This window comes from Thermobia domestica, chromosome 10 (assembly GCF_964235325.1).
Source record: "Thermobia domestica chromosome 10, izTheDome1.hap1.1, whole genome shotgun sequence".
In the NCBI taxonomy this organism is placed as follows: Eukaryota; Metazoa; Arthropoda; class Insecta; order Zygentoma; family Lepismatidae; genus Thermobia; species Thermobia domestica.
This window is the reverse complement of record NC_137463.1, coordinates 248566416-248586084: the sequence shown is the minus strand read 5'-3', so window position 1 is coordinate 248586084 and position 19669 is coordinate 248566416. Positions and strand designations below refer to the sequence as shown.

The 19669-nt window shown below is 35.7% G+C and overlaps 1 protein-coding gene across 1 annotated transcript in view; it reads left to right on the top strand.

Annotated features, from left to right (window-relative positions):
* LOC145663153 (glutathione S-transferase 1-like) overlaps positions 1-19669 on the top strand; it is a 40431-nt gene that overhangs the window by 9085 nt on the left and 11677 nt on the right. Inside the window, exons 2-5 of the mRNA XM_081729476.1 lie at positions 6567-6715; positions 11422-11480; positions 16862-17003; positions 19479-19646. Coding sequence (XP_081585602.1) covers positions 6575-6715; positions 11422-11480; positions 16862-17003; positions 19479-19646 — 510 coding nt within the window. The 5' untranslated portion in view covers positions 6567-6574. The remainder of the gene's footprint in view (positions 1-6566; positions 6716-11421; positions 11481-16861; positions 17004-19478; positions 19647-19669) is intronic.

Below are 19669 nucleotides of genomic sequence, written 5' to 3'. Positions count from 1 at the left end.
TTTTCTACTGTTCCTTTAACCTGTCATTTGGAACACAGTAATGGCGAAATAATAAAAACAAAAAGGAAGTTCTGTTAAAATTTGATTCAGCAGAGAAAAAAAGCCGATATATTGTAAAATATTTTAAGGCCTTATTGGATGTGTACTTTTAATAGTTGAGATCATAATGGAAGGTAAATTAATTTGAATGAACAAAGGAAGAAACTTAAATATTGTAAAATCTCTTTCAATACTATTTTATTCTTCTAAATTTCTTCATAGTTTGTAATTAAATTACTAGTGCATCTTCATTTTATTGACCTAACAAACCAATGTCGCCAGTAAAATAGTTTAGATTGATCGAGTCCCTAGTGATGTCACGGATCCCCCCAGACACGTAGCCAGGCGGGGGTCCGGAAGTCGGTCCGGACTCCCCTTCGAAACCAGAAATGAAAAATAAAGATGAAACGAAAACTAGGAAAAGAATCAGCGTTAAAAATAAAAAGCCACAGCAAACTTTTGGTTACTTTTATAAGATCTGATGGTGGCGAATGAGCGGAATATCCTGGAAAAGTCAAGGAATTTGAAATTTATAGGAAGGTTACGGAATTCTCAATTTCTGCTACTAGTTAGGGAAATTTCAAGCTTTCGAAAGCATAGTGCCGTTCTGCAATAGTGTGGACATTATCATAATTTCTCTTCCGTGCAGTATCAAACTTATTTCAGAAAGTTTTCTGCTGCTCCTTTAACCCTTAACATACCAAGCGGGGTCCTCTAGGGACCCCAGAGGGTGATATTTGGTGATAATGCTGCAACTGTGACTAAATTTTTGCCCTGCATCCGTTTGGGATATTTATTACATATCAACGATGAGTTCGTTTAAAAAAACTACAAAAATAATTGAAAATGTAAAAACTCCATTGTCAAACTTTTATTTCAGATTTACGAACACAAAAGTATAAAATTGTATGATATTGAGAACTGAATATTGCTCAAATAAACATTTGATGTCAACAATGCTCATTTAAGTTAAATATGCTCTTTTAGACATTCAAAAAAGAGTAACCCTCTGCAATACTATGTTCAGAAATTAAAATACTGGGAATCCCCAGAAGACCACAGCTTGGTCAACAACGCTGCCGACTAACCTGTCATTTGGAACAGACGGAATAGTGAAAAGTTGTGGAAAGCATTCTGTTAACGTTTGATTCAACAGAGAAAGGAACGAAGATATTGTAATATATTTTAAGACATTATTGGATATGTACTTTCTATAATAGGGGATATGTACTTTTTATAGTTAATCATAATGAAAGGAAAATTGTTACGGTATATTTGAATGAATAAAGGAAGGAACGTAAATATTGTAAAATCTTTTTCAATTCCTTTATTCCTTGACTCGAAATTTCTTCATTATTAAAATAAACATGCTCATTGTCCTAGTAAACCAATATATGTTGCCAGTATTATAATTTAGAATGATCGAGCCCCTGGTCTGATGGCCAGTATTCCATGTCACGGACCCCCCTTTACGAAATCCTGGCTACGTGCCTGATACGAGCAAGCGAATGGTACAGTTGGAAATTTTGCTGTATTCTTAAACTAGGTATGAACAATGACCCTACGATAAATAGTAAGAAAGCAGTAGTTGTTTACCTCAAAAAATGGAAATCCTAAGAGGAGTGTTTGACAGTCCTACTCAATAAACAAGTTAGCAGCTTGCAAGGTTTTGCATGTGGTCCAATCAGTCACTGTTGAATATTTAGTAATTATCTCGTAGATCTGACTTCCGTGATAACCTCTATATATAATTATTCATGCTCAATATTGCACGTGTTGTTTCAGATCAGTAAACGAGATTTAAGAAATTGGATCACTAAAGTGGAACAGTTTCGTGTAATTAGTACAGTATTAACATTTTTAAAGGGAAAAGAAAATTCTAGCACCTGCTGTCTATGAATCTTTAAAACCCAAGAAATATATTACCAGACCTCCAGGAAAACATTACACTAGTTTCGAAGAATTTTTCAAATTGGAAGATTGACTTTCGCCTAGTGACCTACCGGTACTACAGAATTTCGGCATCGAACATAACACTTCTAATAATTATTGTATTAATACTATAATCATATGCGGAAACTCACTGCACTGCGGAGTTCACTTAAAAAATCCGTTGAGTCTTTCTAGTTCAATTAACGGGCTTAATTCGAAAGAGGGCTTCATTTCAGCTATTGTATTTCTAGAGAATACTACAGGTAAAGATACCAATTTACAATATTCGTATAATTGAGGAGTTTAAACAGCCCATGTAATACCCTCGAATTTTCAAGAGGGGTAGTATTTTCGTATGCGAAAGGCTTCTCGTGATAGTTACGGCGGCTTTCCTGAGTTTTTCCAGGGTCAGTGGCGGCGCTACAGAGGGGCAACCGCCACTCCAATCTCGCCGTACTTTTCTATATACAACCGGTGAATATGTACAACCGATAATATTCAAAGCAAAAAAAAGTGTGGATGCCTAGTCTCCCAAGATTTTCTTGCCTCCCCTATTACGAGCCTAGCGCCGCTACGGCCCACAGTGATCCTGTTTGCAATTCTTTCTGTAAGATGGGTTAATTTCCTATTAGTTCTCACAAACCTATAGTGTAGAACTGTGGTTTACTTGAACTTATAGCCGGAAGTGTATCCCAAGCCTTGGTATTAAATTACCCCTGCTCAGGATGTTACGTATGAATGATTTGGGTGCGTCTGTGATATACTTTTGGCGAAACGTGACAGCGTATATTCATTTCGTCGAGGTGATAACTATTCCTAAAATTGTGGACGTCGATGTGATAACGATTCCTAAAATTGTGGACGTTCACCTAAAATTGAACTCAATCTTCCCTCGAATCCCTGAGCACTAAAGTGGTTGGCCTTGATCTAGAGTATATTTCCCAACTCATAAACTATTTTTGGTAGATCATACCTTACCTAAGGATAAATTATAACTAGCTTTTCTAGTAGGTAAATTAAGGGTGAAGATAGTACAAATAGAAAATGATATAAGGTGGATGTTTTAAAGCACCAGGTTCTAAATTTCATTCTAAACTATCCGCCAGGATTCTGCACGTAAAGTTCAACTCAACCTCTGAGCTGTGCATTTTTCCCAGAGTACCAGGATTGTAGGTAGATAATTTATGAAGTTCGTACTAAATATTTTACGTAATTTTCGAGTTACTCATTTTGTGCATGCTAGGAAATAGTTCCACCTAGGAACTTGCGAATAAATTAGGTTAAAAGCTTAGATTATAACTGATCGGGGATTCATCAAGTCTCGACACTTGGCAGTGAGTCCCACTAAAAAGTAAAATGTCACAAATTTGAATTTTTGCATCCTTGTAGAACATCGTAAAATATACGTATTTTTTGTTTGGGCGATGGTGAAAATTTAAGGGTAGAAACCACCCTTCGAACGTTAAGTGGTCTCGAAGCATAAACCGAAATCAATCATTTAATTTAGAAGAAAACATACTGCCAGGGGATTTTAGGACAGCTGATTCAGATTCTGACGTAAATTACAAAATTCAAAATAATGGATCCAATATAGTGATTACAGTTACAAAATGTCTTCTGGTTTGAATTTTTCTGCGTCTGCAGTTAGCCAAGAAAAATTATAGTTTGCAGATTGCAGACAAATTTGAAATCCCTTTCTGTACTTATTTTAATGGGATGCTTGATTAGTGTTTCTGCACTTCTCACTTTAGCGTGTACAGGTACACACAGTAGAAAGTGTGGTAGTCAATAAATTTGACTCATAGCTACACCATACAGCCTTTTATTTCTGAAAATTAACAGTCGTTAATTATTTTGCAGGAAAAGAATGGAACATTTGGCTCTAGAGTTCAAAACACTTACTCTGAAAATGTCCTTTTGAAAACTTCAAATTCGGGAAAATTATCAGTCTTGATCATCGTTTCGAGGTTTCTCTCCCAATGTCTAATGCAAAGTTCATTTTATTAGATTCATGGAGTGGTCATAATTCATTAACTTTTGAACCTATTTTACGAACAAGGGTATACCTCAAAATAAAAACCAGTCTGCAAGAACTGGTAGGATACAGCTTATTGATGTGTTCGTATTTAGGCCGTGGAAAAACTTGCGACATTTTACCGATTGTGCCCTTCTCGACTATAATATAAATTTAAATCTCTGTAATAATATAATTTAGATCCAAAACAGTGATTCGTAATCAGTTTTCTCCTCCATTTCCTATGGCGTGGAAGACCCGGGTTGGATTCCCGGATGGCTCATGTGGTTCGGATTACACGTTAATCAGTAGGTCCAAGTCTCATAGCCTCGCTGCTGAACGGGACGTTAAACTCAATCAAGTCAGCTCTTCCACATTTGCAAGTCTTATTCGATATGCGTGATCCAAAGTTATTTGGAAGATTGTGCTGAATTTTGCAATTTCAGTTATTGCTGTAATAGGATGAGCTTGGTGTAAAACAATGTTTATGCATCACACACTGTTTTACAAAATATCATTACTGTGAAGCGTTTTCTCATTCATAACTGATATATATGAAGTTCTGACAGTGAGATGGGACTCACTATACATAAACTTAAGAATAGGGAGAGGCGCACTCACTTTAATCAAGCATCCCGTTAAAACAAAGGAGTTTCAAATCGGTCCGCAACCTTCTCGTAGTAACCCCTGCCAACTATTTGTTCTTGGCTCAGTGCAGAGAATTACAAACCAGAAGACATTTTCTAATTTTAATCACTAGTGGATCTGCCATTTTGAATTTTGTAATTCTGATATCAGATTTTGAATCAGCTGTCCATACCTTCCCTCCTGGCAGTAAGTTTGCTTCTGTATTAAATGATTTTCTAGGTTTGGCTTGGAGACTATCCCTAACGTTCAAAGGGTGGTTTCTATCCTTAAATCTTCACCATTGCCGAAACAAATACGTGTCTATTATTTTTCGATGTTCTAAAAGTATGCAAAGTTTTAATCACATCGGTGAGTGACACTGCCGTAAGTATCCTTGTAAGTTACATAATGGGTTTGGCATTATGGGATGAAGTGCTGTAGTAAACACATGTAACTTTCGTTAACTACTTTATAACTGAATTACTGGGCATAGGTCGGAGGGATATTTGTTGGAGTACACAATAGAAAATTAGTGGTATAGAATTTGGAAATCACGGTTAAGTGGAATGATTTCAAAAATGACTTTTATAAAGTTGAGATGCGTGGTTATAAGATTGAACAATCCAGTTTTTATAATTTACTTCTCGGATTTGCCATTTATGGAATATGAGTAGTTTCAACAAACCTCTAATCGAAGTGTAATTTTTGGGATTTTTTTTTCCCAAGGGTTTTTAAATTCATTGCGGGTGACAACTAAACCTTTACGAGCCGATAGAAATTTCTTGTATCATGAAATATCGCCGCAATTTTAATTCCTATCAGGGTCAAACGAGACAGTGCAAATAGAAATCCTGAAAACTAGCAGATTTTCCCATTTTTCAAACCAGTCTGACTTGACATGCAAGAATCTTAGAGGCTCTGTAGTTCAGAATTAGCCACGTTAATTGTAGTTACAAACCACCTAGCGCATTTCGGTCTTGTATAGCGTGACTTGGAAAGTACTGTTGCTGACAGCCTTAAGGGGAGTCACTAAGCTTCCAATATTTTCAATTGTAGTAACTTAGAATGCATATTAGAGGCTTTGGGAAATGGTATTTAACTTTTTCTATCCAGATCTTTCTTATAGACCAAATGTATGGGGCCAGTTTCCCCATAAATTAGTCTGTTTAAATCAGTGATGGCGAAATAGCGGCCCGCTAGTTTTCCTTTAACTCAATGTAACAATGGCTAATAATTATAAACTGAATACTTCTAGCCATAAAAATATTTTTAGCTTTTCGGTTACTAAGCCTTTGTGCAGTATTTTAAAAAATAGATTTCAGAGAACTTTAAAATTTCGTAGGTTAGTCCACGATTTGTCTAGAATTTCTCAACCCTTTCAACTCACGTCCTTTGTCACATCCTATTGCCAGCGATTCCCCGGAAGTAATTTTCAGTTTCTGATAGTTTTCCTTATTTGTAATAAGCTCACTTTGATACTGTGGTAAGGTCTTTCAAAGCTGTCTAAATCTTAAATTTTCTGCTACTGTATCCTAATTTACCTTCCCTCACGACCCCCGTATTCCTCTATCCTCTAGGATCCCACTCTTAGGTTGAAACCCTAACCTACAAACGAAACAAGCAAGGTACGTAGAATCTAACAGATAGTAAGAAAATGACTTGCGCACATTGAGCGAATGGTCGCCTCATGGGAGCAGGGAAAATGGCTCCCAGGTATTTTTCATCAAACCCTCAGTACTCTAGAAATTGTCCTTCACAAATTATTTTGAATAGCATGTGTTAATATCCTTTTCAGTTTTATACAAAAATTCAATTAATAATGGTTGAGCCAGTGTCCAAAATTTGCACGCTCATGAGGCTTGTCAACTTTCCTTAATCAGGAGTAAGTTTGTAAATCTAGTTAATTATTCCAAGATTACTGAAATTTTAATACTAAAAACCTTTCCTTTTGTAGGTTCTAAGATGCCAATCGATCTGTACTACCTTCCTGGAAGCGCTCCTTGCAGGGCAGTGATGCTTACAGCCAAAGCTCTGAATGTTGATCTCAATCTGAAGATGACCAATCTCATGCAGGGAGAACATCTTACACCTGAATTCATTAAGGTAATAGTTCACCGAACTTACAATATCCTTCAAACCAGCGAGGACTAGTAACTTTTAGCCTAAAAAAAAAGTATCTCTTAAATTCTCAGCAAGTGGATGCAGGTGCTAGGCATGGATTTAACTATTGATTGTGCCTCTCTAGCAATCGAGTGAGGTAGTTTAATTCTTTCTTTCCGCTCAGTTTGCCAAATTCACTCAGTTTCTTCAATAGTAAAACTTGACATTACTTTTTCATATTGTGTAAATGTCTAAATTTGATGTTTAGTGAGTCACTTTGCCTTCAAAATAGTGTTGCATTAATCTGCAGCTAATGAATACCTGTTGGTGCAGAAAAAAAAATCTTTGAAGTGCCATTTTAGTTAACTAGAAAGTTGCCTCCTATCTGGTGAACTGAATAATCACTTGCAATCCTATTATTCAGCTCACCATGCTGTTGAAACGGACAACTTAATCCTTCATCGGTATGAGTGAATAATCACTTGAGCTCATAATACAGCAAATTATAGTTGCCTCTCTCAATACTGACAGTTTATTGTACTAAATTAATTGTAGAAGTATTTAATTTCCTGAAATTTAGGATTAAGTTACTTTGTTTACAACGTGACCTATGAATTAATTTCTGAAAGAAGGAATTGGTAGAACATTGAACACTTAAAAAATGAAATTGAAAAGGTTAGCTCGTTTATACTTGGTGGATTTAAGAATCCGGTAACCTCAACTTGTAACTGAGAACCAATTTAAACTGTTACCATTTTAACAATTGTTATGCGTCTAATGATACTTTATCTATTATGCAAGAGTTCCTTACAATTGAACATATTCAATTTGCGGAAGTACTTTCTACAGACCGGGAAAGTCAGGGAAGCAATCGGGAAAATTTACCAAATTACATCAGGTATTCTATTGTCAGGTCACTTGCTGCAACTGAAGCTTCCATGCTCCCCGGTCTTCTAATGTCTTCACGTACGATCGTCCATTAATTGAGGACTTGCTGTAGAAAACGATGTAAGTGCCAATAGCAAAAATTACTCTAACAGTAGACAAGATACAAAATTGTGTCCACGTGTCACAAAATAGAAAATACGATTGCTTAGAAACAACCTAGCATATAACGAAGTATGAACATCTAATTAACGCATAAACATATTGAAAAAAATAAGTGGAGCAATTTCAAGATGGCATTTACATTGCTTTCTACAGCAAGTCTTCAATTGTAGTTTCCTTCGCACTCTTTCCTGCCACCGTACCCTCTACCACGCCCCTCATGATAGTCCCTTCTTACTCAATGTCACAACCATTTTCTCTTCCTCTTAATATCTAAAATTTTCTCCTGCACAATTTCTAACCTCATTTTTCCGCTCAACTCAGCTAATTCTTTCCATTCTTCTGCACACCCACATTTCGAAATCTTCCAGTCGTGTTTAATCTTTTGCGTAATGTCCATGTTGGACCCATATAGCATAGTACTACACACGAAGAATGTTATGTCTTTTAACTCTTTAAGGTCAGTAGTTTCACTTCACATCACTAAATACTATCCACGTATAGAAAACTATTCACCTGTTCTATTTCCTCCCCACCTACTTCTATATTTCACACCGATCCCTTCGTTCCAATCACCGTGACTTTTGTCCAAAATTTTCCTAATTTTTCATAACCCCTACAAAAAAACTGAAAATAGGCTTGTAATAGAAATGTTATATTTTAATTTTAATATAGAAATTAAGATTTGAGATGCTATTCATGCCATAGGTAGTTAGTCTAGTTAATATGGAACTGAATATTAAATGTATAACTGCGTAATCAGCACACGTGAACTAAGTATTAGTCTACAAAGCAGGTGGAATTATCAGATATTAAAGTATATTAACATTTGTAGGAAGATTTAAATTTCATACTTCGTAACTTAACATTAAAATTTGATGTTAAAAATAACCTGAAGAGATAGATAAAAGCGAGGTATGATAGATTATAGAGAAGGCAGAAAGGTAATGAAATTTATATTGAATTTATCGAAAGAAGTCAGGGAAATTATCTACAAAAACCTCGAAGTAGAAACGTGGAATATATCTAACATGAGCAACACAATCTGAACATAGGCCTGAAAAATTAGCTGGAGTCCAGTAATAAAATGCCGTGAGCGCTGTCTATAATTTAGAATGTAAACTTGGAATAAATGACCTAACAAATGATCAAAGACTGAGTTTCAAAGAAATTTTTCTAATGTAGAAAGTATATAGGATCCTGAAGCAGTATGAAATTACCCCTGTCCTGCATTTAACATTTTTTTCGTGAAGAATGCAATCTCTTTCCATCTGTCTGTAACCATACAAAGTAGATAATATCTTGCTACTCTCGTAACTTTTAAACTAAATGACTTAAGACTTTTTTTTTTTTTCCCTCGCACCTTGCAAATTACCGATATGGGGATACTGAAATGTTCTGCAATCCACCAGATTGTTTTGCTAACTTAGTAGCATTTTTCAAAAACTTATTACAGGTTATTACATATTTAAAATGTGTTAAACGAATACTCATAATACAACTTAGTGTTACCAAGAACTCCGCGGTATCATAAACATTGAAAAAGAATTTTGAAAACCAATAAAACACTAATAACGCGAGTGAGACTAACTGGGTAGAGCCTTAATGTTGGATACTATGATTACGACTGATTTCGAATAAGTAGGAACAGTTAGAAGGGATTCAAAATTATTTCGAAAATCTTTACGCCGAAACATTGCATAGGTAAAGACGTCCAGTCGCGTCGTATTTTTCAATAGACGTAAAGGTTCACAGCAATTTCGTCACTTTCCTGGAGTTTTGATAAACAATTGTAAAGTTTAACACCGCTCAACATGTGATTCCGAGAAGTTTTAATCATACCTACCAAGAAAGTTCTGTTAAGAAGCAAAGCAAAAATTCTCACATGCCATTCTAACAATACTAATCTTTACGAATGTTTCTCATATCGCCGGAACTTTGATAGCAAATTGCTGTAAACTGTCTATTTGAAACTACTACGGGAATAGGTGCGATATTTATCTAAATTTTTAAACTCCTTTGAGAAGGGAAATTATCTGAACCTGCGCTCTACACAGCTAATTCACATATGAGCGTGAATCTGTCGTTCCTCACAATATCTGTACATGTCCCTTTACAGACAAGTGAAGGAAGTCTTGGTAAAAATCGGAAAGGGGTATCATAAAGGAGAGATTTTGGTATCGTTTAATCAGTTTAAGATTGGAGCCTACTTTCGGTTGAAGTTTCTAATTCATGTATGATCAGATTTTTCTTGCATGCAGTATGCAATAAGCAAATACATTATACACAATTGTCAATGATATATATGGTGTTCATTGGGCAAAACCTCAAACAATAAAAATTAATCTTAGACTGGAGAAATGGTTATCCTTAGTTTTTCATTATCATTTGCCGATGAGAAACTCCGGAGAGAGATATACTAACCCCATTTACAAAAATGTTTGAATGTAGAACTCTCAGCATATGATGCTTTACTTCCTAAATTTTCTATACTTGCAGTGTACCCCTAAAAAATATAATACAGATATAACTATTTTTAAAAAATCAAAACTGAAAAATCTACACAATTTGCAATCGATCAGTGAAAACTACCTTTCTAGAGCGTATGGTTCCCGAGAACTCGCTGTCGAAAGGATTGGCTACTTTCCTTTACCACAAACATAACCTAGTATTTTAAGTTACAAATAATGTAGTTTTAATATTTGACAATTATTTGATGTGCATTGCCCTGTCTCACTTGGCATTAATACTCTTGAAGTCTCAAAAGTTTCGTTGTTTTTAGATATCTTATAGTAGCGTCCTTAGTTCGTAATGAAAAAGTGTGGTATTATAGTTTGTCATGTTTAACATGACGTGCTCCCAATTAAGAAAAGCAGTTTAGTTGGGATGCCAACACTTAATCCGGTGGTTTTGCAGTGTCGTAGTTCCCTCTGGTATTGCCTGGTACGAAATTTGTATGTGTAAAAATTAAAAGTGCGTATAGTCTATACTGTATATGTAGATATAGTAAAATTGTGAATGTACCAATACAGTAAGACTTAAGACTTAGTCTAGCTGCTTACAATTGTATTGTAGTCAGAAGTCTGTAATTTGACTTTCGTATTTAACTAAAATTGTTTCAATTATTCCTAGTAGGGAAGGCTTGCCAGATTGTAGGTTTTTTTTTTTTTTTTTTTTTTTTTTTTTTTTTTTTTTTTTTTATAGCAAAGTATCTTTGCTCTTTTGTAGTTTGAATTCGGGGAAAATTCGGAACGTCATGACGAAAATTCAAACTAAATTGAGTTATCACTAATTTTCATTTTTCTTGAAATCAGAATTTTGGAACTTGTGTAATAAATAGCATTCAGAAAATCCTACGTAATGTTTCTTCCTTATCAAGTCAGAAGACTGTTTAGATGAAGTGAATCAAAGATCACAAACTAAAGATTAAGATTACTCTTAGTATTGTGGTCAGTACAATGTTACTCTATTTGATTCCTTCGTAGCGCTACGCAAGTGAAGTTATTTATAATGGTCAGATATTTGAAGTTGTGCGGAAATCTTTCCTCGAAATTTGTGGTAGTCCTTTCAACAAAAATCTGGCAATCCAACTACTAGGACTATGAACATTGACGCTGTGTAGTCATCAGTTTAGTGAAGTTAAAAATTAATTTTCTTTGCAGATAAATCCACAGCACACGATTCCAACTATTGTTGATGATGGCTATTCTTTATGGGATAGGTAAATATATTTGCGTTAGTCTTGCTAGTAACTTAATTTTTGAATATGCTAAAAGGCCTTTTGTGGACAGGTTACTCTACCCCAGATGCAATTCACTGGGTAAAATTTAAAGGATCCCACACAATCCTTATGGAAATTGATTTCGATGGAATTGATTGAAACAGTGATATATTATGGATATTATGTTAGTCTCAATGGTCACAACCACAAATCAGTTTGGTTACTACAGGGCCATTTTTTTAAGACAGCCGAGTATATCAAGGTTTTGGATTTCGGTGGAAATGACTGATGTATTTATTTGCTTGTTTTGCATACAAATGAGGATTCTCGAGTACGCATACAGTTGTCAAAATTACAAAATAACATATGCTATATAAAAAGACTAACAAATGATGTCGTGATCCTGACAAATTTTGTACCTACCGCGCAACGATAGTCCATTTGGTAGACTTGGTTCACGTTTGGGAGGCTGGGCCGGTCATCCTGTCTAGGGTTTTCCAAGGCTTTTCTTTATGCTTAAATTGTTGGTCACTACTTTCCCCATCCCTTTTCCGGGTTTGAGGTATAGGATAAGATCTAAAAATTTTCAGTTTCATAAATTCCACCAAAATCTTAGAATATAGTTATTTTCTGCTGTTTTCAAGTGTCCCCGCAGCTAGTCTATCATGGTGAGTACTTCTTGACCTATTCTTGTACTAATACTTAAAATTGAGCCGATGTTTGCCAATATTCTAAGCTATTCTCGAATACAGTAATTTGCTTACCTTGAAATACCAGCAATTCCTCATACTTCTGACAGATGAAATAGTTTGTACTATTTTTCAATATTTATAACTTATTCCTGATATAAATATCCGAAGAGTAATTTTACTGCGTGCGAACAACCTGTTATAGGCATTAAATTTATATCGTTAAATTTGAGATGGCAATCTTATAAAGTAACAATCGCGTATATATAGATATGAAGTTCATCTGAAAGCCGTCAACTCTGTACTACCCTGCTTCTTATAAATGTCGTGCATTGAATGACGTTGGGTGCAGAACTTCCAATTTAAAAGAGAACCCTAGAAAACCTAGGTCGCAGATGCTGTGGTCCTGTAATCCTGCTCCTGAAGGCGATAGTGTAGTGAGAACTGCTTTTGTAAGAATTGTTTGTGCATTCAGCTGCCCTAGTTTCATGCGCAATCATGACTCGGAGCCCATGATTAAACTTCGTAAGTCACATGATCTGTAGCACCCAGTTCTGAATTTTCGTATGCCAGTTTTCGCCTAGTAGCAGGCCCCAGATCCGTTCTGGGCGGAATATTGACTCATGTCCAGAATCATGTACGAGGTATAGATAATAAAATCCCACTTGTAGGGGGGTTGGAGGGATGAGAAATCGCGGCCAATTCAATTTGAAGTTCGTAAGATCTACCATTTCATTTAATTTCATTTTAATTATCCTCCATTCTGTACAAACTTATTTTCCGTAGTTCCCTCTAAATGCAAATTATCTGCCAATACAAGAGTAAAATGTGGCACAATTTTTCTTCGCATGTGTAGGGTCTTTTACAATCTAGCATAGATTGCAATGTTTAATTTTCATTCATTGGCGATGATTTTCCACAAGTCCATTCAGGAAATGTGAACATGTTGCGGTACGAGGGTATTTTGCAACTGATTCAAGACTACTTTAGACTCCCTTATCCATCTGGCGTGTACAGTACAGTGCGGACCTTCCAACATTGTCAATTCACAATTAGTTCCTTCGACTTGAGCTTTAAATCTTTTCCAACACACATTTAGTGGCTACATACACAGCTCTTAAACAGTTTCAAATTCACTAATACAGAGTATTATGTAGCTAACAAGCGAAAGCTATCAAACAACTCCGAAATATGTTCATAATTAGTATACCATTAATTAGCATGTTTCAAGTATTGCCAGTTCGAGGAAGACTACTCTGTAGAATCTGACGGAAGTTTTTCCCCCCTCAGAAAGAATTTTGGAAAGTCTCAGTATTTTTTCTTATACATAGTTAACATTTTAAGTGTTAACTATTTCCTTAGTCAGCGGTGCAACTACAGCCTTGTAGACTTGGTAAACTTTTCCAGTGCCCCCTCCTGTTTTTCATGACTCGCAATTGATTCTTAATTTTACAATTATGTAAATAGCTTAGATATTAGAAGTACAGAACTCTAATTTATGTGCAAAAGGATTTTCTAGTTTTTATAATAGTACTCTGCAAAATTTTATACTTAATTTCCACAACCTTGTCTTCACATCGGCAAAGCAAAGAACTGCTCGATGTAAAGTGCTAATACTTTCAATCTTGACTTGCTAAGTTCCTTATGTTTTTGTTTGGGAAATAAATTAACCTCATTCAGTTGACAAGAATTGTTTATCAAAGCTGCAGACTTCGGCGGAAACTATGAAACTAAGGGATTTTCGCTGACAAGCTTCTCATCACTTCAGAGGTCTCATCAGTTCCGATCGCATAGTTAAAATTTCTCGTGGAAATTAAGTGGTTTCAGGGAATTAATCAGGTTTACGTAAAGCAGTCACTTGGGTTTTGCACTGATTCTTAGGTTCCAGCACGCTGAAATCGATACTGCATTCCCTACTGAAACACATTTATCACCACATCCAGCACCCGAAAAACTACTTGAATAGTTTCAGAATCCCTTAATCGTTCGTCTTAGGAAAGGGTGAAATTTCTAATGTTCTCATTAGTACGAAGAAATTCAGTGAATGGACCAGTTAGTTTATTGAAAAATTTGAACTGAAGGACGCGGCAATTTTTCAGCTTTTAAAGGCACCTTTCATAAGTTTATAGAAGTTTGACGTGCGTTGGACTCAACGTTGCCTGCAGTATTTTATTGCAAAACCATTAGGTGAACTGTTAAATTCTCATTATGCTTTTTCAGAGCTTAATCTTAAACATGAGCTAAGTTTAACAGTAAACCTACCGTATACCATGTCTTGACGTTAAATTATTGGAATTTTCAATGGTAACTTTTACCTTCATAGGCGGAACAGAATTCTTACTTGAATGTCTTAACCTCTCTGTTAAGACAAAAACTTCGTCATACTTTGAACCTCATCTTGTTTAACTTTATTCAGTTGCATTTTCATCTTCTTCCTGGACAACTCAGTATATTCAACCGCTTGATATTATGCCCAAGAATCACATATTCCATTGACATAAGAGTGAAATCTCCATTTCTTACAGTATTAATTTAACAATGACATGCATTATAAGATATACCATCTGTTTAATATCAATTTAAAACAAGTTAACTTATCGGGTCGTTTGTGGGGGGGGGGGAAACCCCTGGCTTTTTGCCAGTCCAGCCACCCTGTAGTTAAGCCCCTAACATCCTATGTAAAATAGCCACTGTACTAAGATTATACTGAATATCTACTAGATTATAGACAATTGGATCTTTGGACACCTGACAAATATTTCTAAACCAGTGCGGACCTAATTCACGATAATTTATACATATTGAAGATAATTACTAGTAGAACGTAAGAAACACTGCAGATTCCACTAATCTGCATGATCCTGTACTAAATATTTGGAATATTCATCACTGTACTAAGCTTTTTTTTAACTGTCTTGTGAAGGGACTTAAGTAAATTTTAAATTCCTTAAATTTCCAATGAAACAGACGTCATTGTATAGTGGTACATTGTCGCTTCTAAATCTAGCTGTACTCTAAACCAGTAGCGTAGCCAGGATGTGTTTGGTGGGCCCAAGTGCTGTTATAGGTACACATAGAAAAATTACAAAAAAAAAAAAATATATATAAACATAAAAATTTATAAATTACGAACATAAAAGTACCAAAGTACATTGTCGGACCTCTTTGGGGGGGGGGCCTGGGCCCCCCTTCCCTACGCCACTGCTCTAAACCACATGCAATGCTCACTACTTGAATTTTGGAAATCGTTTGATGCAGTACAGAACTAGAGAAGGTCCACTTAATGTAATGAATTTTCAGAAAGGGTCCATCCGATTGCAGTGATGTGAACAGACTATGGGGGAGATGGCTGAAATTCACCTCACTATATATTCTTCATTCCACAAGCAAATTGTCCTAAAATGGATAGAATAGTATTAAACACGAAACATTCAATGTAAAATCAATGAAAAGCAATATCGCTCCACTTATCTCAAACTAAGACTGAAATGGCTGAAATTCAGCGTAAATATGACTATGTAGATTCTACATTCAGAAGTCCTAGTATGAATGTAACATAGAAAAAATGTAGTCCACATGAGATGCCTAATTGAAAGCTTATTGCAGACATAATGAAGAGCTTAAAAATGGTGTATAGCACGTAAGGTAAATATGGATAAAACATTCTCAAAAGTAAAGTTGAATAAAATGAATAATGTATATGCATCTTCGAAATTACCCAGGGCGTTCCACGCGGAGGTTACGTGCTTGAAATATCTCAGCTGGATTTGGAATCTCCAGACTGATTTAGCATGCAACGCGACTTTTGACCTGATCATATACCACAATCTGACCCTTATAACAAAGCAGATAGGCCCTTTAGCATTGACTTATTCTAATTTCAGCAGAACTAGGAATAGACTAGAACCGCAAAGGTTCCTGGTTCGGCCCTAGGATCTCATACTTCGGTAACATCTCGTCCTTTCCCTATAAATTGTTCATATTGTATTTAAATTCTTCAGACTACAAAAGTGTTAATGAATGAAATTATGCAAATGTAGCTTTCTTAGGATATTTAGTAATCTAGGATGATACATAGCTGTTAGGACGGTTTCATAGACTGCTGGTTTAAAGAGGTTTAGAAAATCTTAATTCCACTGTGTTCCGAGTACTTCAACTATTTAAAATTCAATACCAAGCATGGTTATTAGGAATTTCATGAACATTACTTATAAAATCTATATAGGAGCTCTTGAAAACTGTTTACTCACTAAATGTTGAATAACACTAAAGATAAAATATATTTAAACTGATGTATTTTTCGAAAATTTTCTGTATTTACCTTTTTATTTTTCACGAAGTTTCTTTATAATTGAGACTAGATCCACCATTAATGGCTTCTTTACGTATATTAGAACTGTCTGGAAAAACATGCTTATACATGTCTGGCCAGAAACTTAAATGGTTCAGGTCTGGCCATAAAGAAAGTCATACGTTACGGACTCTTGGCCATAACATTCAGTTATACTATAGATTTATTCTAAATTACTCAAATCAGTCCTTTAAATTCTAGGACTCTCTTAATTAGGATCCTGTACGTAGAAAGAATATTGTATGTTAACTCTCATCTGAGAACTGATATTAATTTTAGTATCTTTCATATTTGTATATTTCATATTTTGAGGAACTCATCTCGGGCACTTTTCTTTTCAGTCACGCAATCTGCCAATATCTGGCCAACCAATATGGAAAGGACGACTCCTTGTACCCAAAGGATCCAAAGAGCAGAGGAATTGTGGACCAAAGATTGTTCTTTAATATAGGAACACTGTACCAAAGATTTGCCGATGCTTATGTAAGTTTGCTTTTGGAGTAGTTTTAGCTTGTCGTAAGCACTTAATTTTGCTAGTGGAAATGGTAAGATCAATTGAACCATGCAGTTTAGTTATATTAAATGTTAAATTTGCTAGATTCTTTTTAATACTTTTGTATACATATTGAATATTCATACAGGATGTTTCAAAACGCAGACAAGTTTGGGAGGAGATTCCTGACACCAAGATAAGACTAAAAGTAGACTAACCTTGGTGTAAAATGCTTTCTTTCGGACTTACAGGTTGCCGAAAACAAAAAATGAACTTGAAAAGTCCATAGCTCCAATACGATGGGACCTACCGTAATCGGGACAAAACTTCACTTAGGAACTAGTATGTGCCCTATCCAAATGTTTCAGAATCCTGTGGTACTTCCGCAACAATTTTTATGGAGGTAGTTGGTGAGTACTTCAAATTATATGCCCGTAACCAAACTACTCCTATAAAAATTGTTGCATGAGTATCTTAGAATTCTGAAACGTGTATTTTTGAATAGCGCACATATTAGTTCCTAGGTGAAGTCGTGACCAAACTACGGTAGGTTCCATAGTTTTGGAGTTAGGGACCTTTTTAAAGTTTCATGTTTACGGCAGCCTATAACTCCGAAAGCAGGGTTCCTCGCGGGGAAACTCACGGAAAATGGTGCAGGTCAGGGAAACTCTGGAAATCGGAGTCAAATTTTATAAAATTATTTTTTCTAACATGAATTGTACACAAATTTCAGCTTGGCCAATCGTTAATGATCACAGTATAGAACGTTGCTCAGATTCTTATGGTGGTAAGTGAAATGTATGTATGAGCAATATTTCTCTATAGAATAAATGTTCTCATATATATTCCTTACGTCAACATAACACCTGTCATGAGTCAGGGAATTTCCTGCCAAAGGTCAGGGAGAAGTCAGGAAAATTTTCTCCAGATCAGTAGGAACTCGGGAAAGGAAATATTTGTGCACCCAGGTTGGCCTATACTTAATCTTGGTGTTAGGAGTCACTCCCAGACGCTGTCGGTGTTCTGTAAAAGCTTGTATGTTGAGCACTTCGGAAAAGGTGATGTGCTTATTTCCAGCAGTTTCAAAAGTTTTAATATTCAAACTTCGTATAAATTTTAATGACAATCCGTATGGCACTTCATTCTGAATTTGAGCCTTTATGTACTTGACTCGCACACATAAAATAAGGCTTTGTAATCTTGATTTTATACTTTTGTTTAAAGAATACACATTCGTTACAATTTGCGGAACTTGTTCCGATAAATATATTTGAGTTTCTTGCGTAGGAATTTTGTGGAACTTACAAATCCGTGCACTATTGTATCAATAATAAACCTAATTTGTCACAAGGGATGAATAAGATTTCACTAGATCTGTTAATTTGATTCTTCCGTCTTATCGCCCAGATGCACAAAATAAAGTAGGAATGGCTGAAAATCTTGGTGCCGCCATTGGCCAGAAAAAGTAAAAAGCACGATGTAATTTGCTCTGCAATGGAGCGGGAATTGAAGCACTTTCAAATTAAGGTGTCCCAGCCCCCGCCAAGTGAACTTTGTGGTGGACAGTGTGCGTGGGTTTTCTCGGGGTTCTCCCGTTTCCTCCCACTTTCTTCATTCCACCATTTCATTCATCACTCATCAGTCTCCTTTAGCCTAACCGGCATAACCTTGGGACGTAACTGATTTCATTTCATTTTTTCAAATTAAGGTGTGCTGTGCTACATATGTGAAATCATAGTGGTATTACTGCAAATGTTTGAATATCAATCCTGCGTTGCTACATGCTACAGAATCATGGGAAATTATTCATAACACAGAAATAATGGTATTGAATTTTAGATACAATTTAGGCAATGCAAATCTTATACAAAGTGTGCACGACTGGACTGAGGTACATCCGACCTAACTTGGTGTGAAATCTGTTAATTCCTTCAACTTACAAATTCAGCCGTGAGAAGTGTTCAGGGTCCAAGCACAGCAATTGTTTACAGCCCATGTAGTATGGGTAGTCCATGTAGCAGACTGTCCATAGTGGACTTGGTAGAGTTAACTAGGCATAGTGAGCCGGAGACCAGTTCGAATCTCTATTCAGTAATGCTATGGCCTTGAAGTATTCACCCAGCTTCCATAAATGTCCTAAATAGCACTTTTTTTTAGATTCCTTAAGGTTTCACATGTACTTCTTACCTAGTTATATTTACGAAATATCTTGTTCCAAGGAATATTAGCAAAATAAAAGCTTGTACCGTCAAACAATATAGGTTGGAGGTAAGAAATAATAGCTCCAACCTATACTTAAGTTTGACTGTACTTATGCGTAGATAAGTGTGGCTCAAGGCTGTACAGTAGCTGTTAAAGTAGGTTATTCCACAGTATTTAAATTTTGATGTAAAATGTTAAATATTAGCTGGTGTCACCTGATAATAAATTGCTTTAGGTTCTAAAACCATAAAATTCTATTTCAGTACCCTTTGATATTTGCTGAGCCTAAAAGCGTTGAAGAGGCGAAAATCCAGAAGTTGGATGAAGCGTATGAATTCCTTAACACTTTTATTGGAGATAAGTTGTACGCAGCTGGAGAGAAGTTAACCATCGCTGACTTGGCCCTTGTAGCATCAGTCTCCACAGCAGATGTAAGTATTAAGTTCCTACGTAA